At 35.8% G+C, this 8,752-nt stretch overlaps 1 protein-coding gene across 4 annotated transcripts; it reads right to left on the reverse strand.

The window, feature by feature from the left end:
- Positions 1-409: 409 nt before the first annotated feature.
- Positions 410-8,061, reverse strand: mitfa (melanocyte inducing transcription factor a). Of its 4 annotated transcripts, none has more exons than XM_077573205.1 (9): positions 7,918-8,061; positions 6,520-6,732; positions 6,324-6,419; positions 5,781-5,889; positions 5,397-5,480; positions 4,317-4,373; positions 3,891-3,966; positions 3,253-3,400; positions 410-808 (listed from the first exon to the last, which is right to left on the reverse strand). In XM_077573205.1, exons 1-9 carry the CDS (start codon positions 7,948-7,950, stop codon positions 410-412), a joined length of 1,215 nt encoding a protein of 404 aa, XP_077429331.1. In that variant the 5' UTR covers positions 7,951-8,061. The 4 variants fall into 4 exon arrangements, with proteins under 4 accessions (XP_077429331.1, XP_077429332.1, XP_077429330.1 ...); XM_077573206.1 differs by having other exon boundaries at positions 5,397-5,489; XM_077573204.1 differs by having other exon boundaries at positions 6,514-6,732.
- Positions 8,062-8,752: the final 691 nt, after the last annotated feature.

The raw sequence follows: 8,752 nt of genomic DNA on the forward strand, positions 1-8,752 counted from the left end.
TACAATTTAAAATGTTAATCGCCTGACGCGATTTTAAAAAAAGAAGAAAGGATTATTAAAGATTAGGAGCGTCAGGCGAATGATTTTTTAAATTGTTATTTATTGCATGACTTTACGATTAATCACAAATTTTATATCTGTTCTAAATGTACAATAAAAAAATTATAGGTTTTCATACTCTTGTTAACAAGTGGAAAAAAATGTTAAACTAATAAAAATAGTTCAAATGAATATTTATAACCGTCTACGGCAGTGAATGAGTTAATAAAAAAGACCTCAAACCTGCTTGCTGAATGGCAGCAGTGTTAAGCCAGTCTAAAGAACAAAACGTATTTACAATCGAAAAAGACCTTTGAAATTCTCATTGCTGAGATGCTACAAATGTAAAGTCAGTGAGCTGAAGGCTTAACTAACAGGAACATTCCTTGTCCTCCATTCTAGAACTAGAACTGTGGTGGATATTAACTGAGCCATCTGGAGACATTGATGACAGTAATGGGTCACTTGGGGAAATTGGTGACAATGTATTGTCCCTGACCAGTTCCTTCATTTTACAGGTTCTGGGATTTCCATATGGGCCAGGATCCCCAGGATCAGTTGGAACCGGATCAAAGCTAATGGTGCCATTGTTGAGGTCCAGTGTGGTTGGAGGGGACATGTCCGGAGTCGAGGCGTGATGATAGAGCTCTGAATTGCAGTCATCAAGGATGTGCTCCTGTTTTATGACCCGGCCCATCATCTCTGATGTGCACACCGATGGGGATGATACAATCGTGAGACCATGAGCACGGGCTTGGATCTCCAACTCCTGTTTGAAAGTCAAAATGGAACTCAGTCAGAACTGCTCCAGAGCCCAATGGCAAAATAAGGGTCTGCTTAAATCAGGTCGTTTCTAATATTGTTTTCCTTGACTGCAAAAGATTTTCACTGAAGGATTACAAATGCAGTACGTGTACTATATCAGTAATTGTGGATAGGGATGTTCGATACCCATACCAGTACGAGTATTTAACTCTTGAGCAGTCATCGATACCAAATACTGATACCACTAGTACTTTTGATACATAAAATTTCCAGCAAAAGAAACAAAACAATGACAGGTAATTTTGATTTTTTTTATACCAATTGAGCATTTTTCCTTATAGTTGCATGAAATTAATTTACTATTCTAATATCTGGTTCCTGATCATAAACCGGACACAAGAGGGCCTTCACAAGAACGGACACCTTGAAATAAGGCCAGGAATCGGTACTCGCCCATCCCTCATTCTGTATATCAATATTTATTATAATTCAACATCATTCAAATACATCAGTACCTGAAAAATTAAGTACTACTTTACTTTAATTAATCGCACACAATTAATCGCGATTAATCACATTTTTCTACTTCTGCTTCTACTTTTTTCTTCAAAGCTGTAACAGATATTTACTTGAGTAAAATATTGGAATTGATGTAAAATGGTCAAATAGAAAGTACTGTATTTTAGGATCAAAGACTGTTCTAATAGCTTTCTTTGATCCATGAATGGAATACAATTGTTAAACAAAACTAAATTGACTCAAACAAACAATTCTCCGAACTTCTCACTTACAGGGTTAGTTTAGCAAGATATAATTTACTACCACAGCGTATTCAAGCGTTGTTTAACAACCATAATGAGTGTTACGATCTACGGAGACATTGTGACTTTAAAGAACCTGGGTTTCGTACAACAAGAAAGAATTTTTGTTTATCCGTTTGCGGGGTGAGGCTACTGACGGGATTTAGTGGGGAGTTGAAACGGTGTACAAAAATGAGACAGTTAAAAAAAAAAAAAAAAGGGGGTTCAAACAATATGAGGATGAGGGAGGAGTGGTCACTTACTAGGTGTGTTGGGATATTTGTATTATTTATTTATTGGTTACTATTTTTTTTTCTCTCCTTCTTTGGTTAGTTTGACTGCTTTCTTATTTTGAACATTTATATTGTGTAAATAGACTGACGTGGTCGATTTATAGGTGGGACTGTACATGTATTAGGCTATGGGTATATGATTACATGTGTTAATTCATATATTGTGTGTATGTAAGAGAAGGACGGAAGTTATGTTATTTACATAAGGAGAAGGGGCGGGAGTAAATAAGTTTGACTTCTTCTCACTCCTTTTTGATTATTCATTGATTGTTTTCTTTTCTATTGCCTGTTTTCTTTTGATTTTTCTTTTCTTTTGTTGATTATTGTCACTTATTCATGCATCGAAATAATGTTGAAATATTCCAAATAAACATTTCAATCAATCAATCGGTTTCGCTCACAAGCACCACACTTGGTTTGCGAGGCCCCACGGGGATGATTTGAGCAGGGTATTTTTGCTCTGAGATGATACGCCAAAGGTCTACAAATAATATGCTATTTAAATTTAACTCTTCAAAGTACGCAAATTGCTTTAAAGTTCTCCAACGAACATCAAGCAAGTAAATCATAAAATAAAACTACCTATAGTCCATGTTAATTCGTCTTCCCGCTTAACTGAGTTCATTTTTTTAAAAGCTTTCATGATTTTAAATAAATCTCCAAAGTTAACACTTTAATTTTGACAGCCCTACTGAAATGGCAAAAATCACAAATCTTTAAAAGCTCTTTTATTGAAGCGTAATCATGTTTAGGTTTCAGTAATATCTTTATAGTTTCATGTGAAATTTATTGTGTAGATGGATGAACACAAACTGTCTTAGTCTGTTAAGTTAATTTTGTTTAAATTAGAATGCAGTGAAAAAGGATTTACCATCTTCTCAAATTGTAAATTTGTAAACGTCACAACTCACCTGTTTTCTGGGTTTGGACTTTTGCAATTTGAGCCCAAAGGCAATTTGACATAAATTTCACTCGACAGCAGGGGGTAGTGCTACATTAAATGTCAGCCTCCCTGAATGGCTGGAAACGGTGGATTTATCCGCTTAATTCTTATTCCGCCAAGCCAATATTTATCAGAACACCATGTGAGGGCACATTTTTATTCATTTTTTACTTGACTTCAACTTTAAAAAAGGCTGTTCATGCTCGAAAATGCTCTAGTGTTGCTGGGCCTAAACAATTCTGCAAGAAAGGGTGGTCCAAAATAGTCTCACTCACTCAAAAAATAAAACCTACATTTTTGTTTGCTTGGATTTATATTATTTTAAAACATTCAAAAGGGAAACTTTACATTTATATAAAAAAGAGCATAACATTTTTCATGGCACTATATATACTTGCAAGTGGGGACCCACCTGGATACGAAGCATCAGGTGGCGATTTGTATGCTCCAGCTTCCGCTGTCTGCACTCAAGCTCTTTGGTCCTCTGCTGCTCCCGCTGTAATTTCCTTATATAGTCCACTGAAGCTTTTAGAATGGTGCCCTTATTCCAACGCATATCTCTGGGGTATACAGGAGACACAAGGTCTAAAGTCAGAGTCAGCTGAGCAGCTGACCGGAACAACAGGATTCTTCATGGCCATTCTGAACAAATACATCATTACACTTAAAAAGGGCTTGGCTATGTGAAGAGGACAGTGATTCAAATCATGTTGACTTCAACTGAATTCATATCTGATAAATTGCTGATATTGATACAGTAATATGTCAATGAATAGATTTATATCAGTGTAGATTGAAAGTTACATATAAATACATTTATAAATGAAAATAATTATTTTTGATTTAGTTCATAATGGAAAAGGTATTTTACTTCTTCCTACTGCTTTTTGTACATGTTCATAATAGATGTATTGTTTGTTTATTTTATGTTTTGATTTTGTATAGTTAACTGTTTTTATGTTTTTATGTTGGAAATAAAGATTTCAATCAACCAGTCAATCAAACTGAATGTAAAAATGAACAGGTGTGTGTCTGACAAAACATACTTACGGATCATTTGACTTTGGTATTAAGGTTCCAAGTTCTTTTATGCGATCGTTGATGTTGAATCTTCGTCTTCGTTCAACTACAAATTGGGTACAAATTAAATGTGTCAAAAAGCAGAACTTTTGGTGCACACATTTGAATTTTTCTTCAAATAAAATCTTAAAATAAGAACATTTTATTTTCTTTCTTTGAAACAATTTAATATTTGAAATACTACAATTATTTAAAGTGGCAACTTTTAAATAGAATGGTCCATTTAACATAAGCTTTAATTACATCTGTTCAGTCAGTCTTTGATGTCTATTTCATTAGGCTTTTAGGTGAGCTGGAATATATCCCAGCTAACATTGATAGGGGCATAGCCATTCAAATGCAGTGTACACAAATTGAATGATTAAACAGCCAGCCACAAAACAAAGAAAGACTCACTCAAATTGTGATTGTCCTTTTTCTGTCGTTCTTTAGCCAGAGCACGAACCTCAGCCTCTTTGAAGCAAAGACAAATATGAGATTATTACTATAAAATGGGTATGAAGCAATCAAATTTCACGTTTATTTTCTACAAACTTTTTTCTACACGTTTTGAATACTTGTACACCAGATTTTTCGTCACATTTTTTTCATAGTCTAGCTGGTCCTGCGACTTGTACTCAGGTGCGACATTAGTATATTTACATTAGAAAAAAAAAAAAGTATATTGACATTAGAGCTCAAAATCACACCCAAAATCCATGTTCCCTAATTATCTTGAAGGCAGCAACGTTCAAAGTTCAAAGTTCTGGTTGGATTTAAAACTTCTTTTTCTCACTACTGAAAAGTTTTTCAAATGGCTTTCCTCAACAAGAATCTCGTGTTGTGTTGTGGTGGAAAAGGTAGAATGTGAGAGGCAAACATTAGTTGCCATTATTACTACCTTTTCTTCTTTTTCTTCAATTAATGCTTCTACTTTCTTTTGGCGGTTGGCAAATACTTTTAGTGTGTCTACCGCCAGCTTCTGAAATGGAGTGTGACAATATTCAATGATTTATTATGATTTGAATCAGAAAATACTGATCAGGCTCAGTCTCAATTTGGGTCACCATTAATTATGATTCATTTTAAACTCAAAATAAAAACATTTCCATTGTTTGAAGTGGAAGCATCAAATCCAACTGAAACTCGTTGGCTGCCATCCATACGATTAGGTGTGAGTCCGAGCTCTACTGTTCTTTGTCTGACCAAAATGTGATTTATAGTTCAGTGCTGCTTATATATGTTGTTTTTTTTATGATGCTTTTTTTTTTGGACTCAATAGTGACTTATAGTCCGAAAAATACAGCGCACGGTTATGTTGGGGTTCCTATGGGAAAAACTCTCAGGTTTAGCAAAGCTAAAATTGCTTGAGCTATCCCAATTTAACACATGCAAGTGATTCTTATTGTATGTGATTTTGTAATACACAAAATACTTAACACGTTTTCTAAAATCCAAATTAACAACAACATTCAGAATTTGTTTTATGTTGCTTACCTACTGGAAAGCCATCAGATCTTTGATAGCTTTCGTACCGGCCACAGGGTCCAGGTTTGCCCAGTACTAGCTTCATGCCAGGAGCTGCAGTAATTATTTGGCAAATAATTGGTATAATATACTTTAGTGTATCTTGTGCATTTCTAAATTGCACACAATATCAATACAGTGCTGCACTATTGTCATGATGTCATTTTTTTACCAGCAATTTTAGCAGTTAACTGACAATCATTAGATTATAATGAGGATATTTGTTTCAGTAATGCATTCTGAATCATGCTCACAGGGATTTTGAATTGTTCATACAAGTCCATAAACACTCATGTAATGTTCTAAGAATGTCTTATAAGTGGAAATACAGCTCAGTGTTTTTTAGGATTTTACCTGTGTATTCCCTTTTGATGTTTGATGGGCAGGAGTTACTGATGGCGAGGCCTGGGAGGGGAAGTCCCTGGTTGCCATATACTTCAAGAAGATTACCAGACACAGGTAGCTGGGGATGATAAATAAATAAATAAATAAATAAATAAAGTAGAGAATAATCTTAGAGGTGCATTGTGGAAGTTAAAATGTTATGAGTAGGGAGGGGTGTCATGGTGGAGGGTGACGTCATGTTCACCCCCGCGTATGCCACAATTGATCGAAAAGTAGACACTAAAAAAACATGAAGAGGCCACAGATCAAACTCCAGCTCAGACTCCAAGAAAACTGAAAAAACGAAGAGTTTATTTGAGCGCAAGTATGCATGCGCACCATGCATGAGCTTGCCACAGAGGCTGGCTGCAGTAACGCTTTAGGCCAGAGGTGGCAGTTTTGAGTTAAAAAAAAAAAAGTGACAAACTCCAAAACGCACAATTAAGCATCCTTTATAATAGGACTTTATGTCTCTAAATTTATGTTTGAGTATGAAAATAAGGTTCTAATTACTGTGGTGTTCATTTGAAGTCCTTGATCCATGAGTCCAAGAACATCTTCATTGTAACTTGACTCCATGCTGATGATATCATCAATAACGTCATCCATCTGCGTGAAATGATAAAACACATTTCAGAACAATCCAAACTGAAATAAATGCCATCAAGTCAGCCAAATGTAATGAAATAATGACCTTTGTTACGCGTACCTCTTTTTCACAGTTAGAGGCGAGGATGAGATGAGCCATGGGACTGTTGGGGGCGCTGCTGGCAGGCCCGGGTGGCATGCCGTGTTCGGGTGGCTGGCTGGGGCACTGGCCGCCAGCTTTACCTCCTAGGCTGGTGGGGAGATACGGTCTCACCTGCTGCCTTTGGTTCTGCGGAATGTGGTACTTGCTGGGATTCTCGAGATGGGATTGCACCTACATGAGCATAAAATGAGTTTGACTATTACAAACTGGATAGAATTTGGACGGAAATGTTTTTCAACCAGTACCATAAGAAGATTAAACATGAGCAAGAAATGTGAACAGTGTTAGAGCTACAGTACCATGCTAACCATTAGCAATAAGATCAACTTTGCAGCATATACAAAAATGGATTAACAAGTTTGTAAACCACTCTAAAATGTTTTTTTTTTTTTAAATAGCTAGCCCTTTTCAGACCAATAAAACATACTTCTTAATTGATTTTGAAGCAGTGGAACACTGTGAGGTAAAGATCACAATTTATCCATCCAATTGTTTACACCCTTATACTCTTTTGGGTTTCAGGTGAGGTGGAGCCTCAACAACCAATCACACTCATATTCACTCCTAGTTATAGTCTTCAGGGAACATAGCATGAAGGCTTTCAGAATGTGGGAGAAGAAAACACATGCCCAGATTTGAACCCCCAACCCCAGAACTCATTGTAAGTATTTGCATGTCTTGTTATTCAAAATTTGAATTAATACATATTTCAGTTGGCAGAGTTTTGAGATTGGTAGTTTAAATCCAGGCCTTGGCCTTCCTTGTGTGGAGTTTTCAGATCCTGCCTATGGTTCTATGTGTTTGCTCTGGGGAATTCGAGCCCCCACCCCATTCCAAAAAACAAAGCAAAAAAACATGCACATAAAAAATGTACATTAGGTACATTAACATCTCAAAATTGCTCTTAGGTGCGAAAGAGGGTCAAAATAGTAATTTTTCTATGTGCCATTTACTTGGCTGGCAACCAGTATACTCCGGCAGACACATGACGTCCCTAATGAGAATAAGTAGTAAAGAAAATGGATGGACAGATTATTGCCATATACAAAGTTAGCGGTGAAGTTGAGTTTATGTCTACATGGATTCTAATTAATCTATCAGAGATTCTCAGTGAGGGAAAACTTGGAAACATTGCTTTTTGTCACATGAGCTCTGATTTGTTGGTGATTAAACAGAACACACACACACACACACACACAAAAAAAGCGTAAGTAATTCCTCATCACTAAGGACAGCTACAGACTAGCGCTGTAATTCTATAGCAGTAGCTGGTCTGCACATCCATCAACACAATTTAAACGACAAGAAATTAACACAGCATTAAAATAATAATACCATAAAATCCAGCCATCTTACCTGGTAGTGACTATACTCAAGCATCTCCAACATGGTATTTGTTTGGAAATATGTAAAAACACACCTTAGCTACATTCACAATGCTGCCCCGTTATCCTGTTAGCTTAGCACAAGTAAATGTGGCAGCAGTCAGCCTTCCTGGCCAAATTATCAAGGATTTAAGGCTCATTAGTTATGCAAGTTAAGAAATAGAGGAGGACACAGAAAGTTATCCTCCCACTGTTGTGTTGTGTTGTTGGCTAAACTATGAATTTATGTCTTTATGGGGCCCGTTTGACGTCACTACTTTCAACTCACAAAGAAGTCTTTTTATTATTTGGCCAGTAGTCTGCGAACTAAAGATAGCTTAAGGCTAACTAACATTTATTCTTTCGTTCTGCTCATCAAGTATAGAACATTGTTTGTTCTGATTAACAAGACTACAACTGAGTGCCTACTGTTCTCGTACAAACCAGACATACGAAAACACTAATGTATGGCAGGTTTGAAAAGGCAATCTGTTTTGTAAGAATGGTTAAGCAACGCTAAAATGTTGATTTTTTAGCTGCATGAGAGGTACTGTTTATATATATATATATATATATATATATATATATATATATATATATATATATATATATATATATATATATATATATATATATATATATATATATATATATATATATATATATATATATTGTCTTGGCACGGGCATCATTCTTTCCAACAGACAGTGCTTGACATCATCTGTCATATTTATAGCATTAATGGGGGGTTTGTGTCACATCTGTGCCAATTAATTTTATAGACTTATTTTGGTGGAAACAATTGGCCATGGTGTCAAACACAATAA

The sequence above is a fragment of the Vanacampus margaritifer genome, chromosome 8, assembly GCF_051991255.1.
Source record: "Vanacampus margaritifer isolate UIUO_Vmar chromosome 8, RoL_Vmar_1.0, whole genome shotgun sequence".
Lineage (NCBI taxonomy): Eukaryota > Metazoa > Chordata > Actinopteri > Syngnathiformes > Syngnathidae > Vanacampus > Vanacampus margaritifer.

What these genes read in the sequence shown, in the direction of transcription:
- mitfa (XM_077573206.1), bottom strand. Translation starts at nt 7,950, where the DNA reads ATGTTGGAGATGCTTGAGTATAGTCACTACCAG. An exon ending in GACTTCAAATGAACACCACA is followed by an intron (nt 5,890 to 6,323) that starts GTAATTAGAACC and finishes TATCATCCCCAG; the next exon opens with CTACCTGTGTCTGGTAATCT. An exon ending in AAAGGACAATCACAATTTGA is followed by an intron (nt 3,967 to 4,316) that starts GTGAGTCTTTCT and finishes CCCAATTTGTAG; the next exon opens with TTGAACGAAGACGAAGATTC.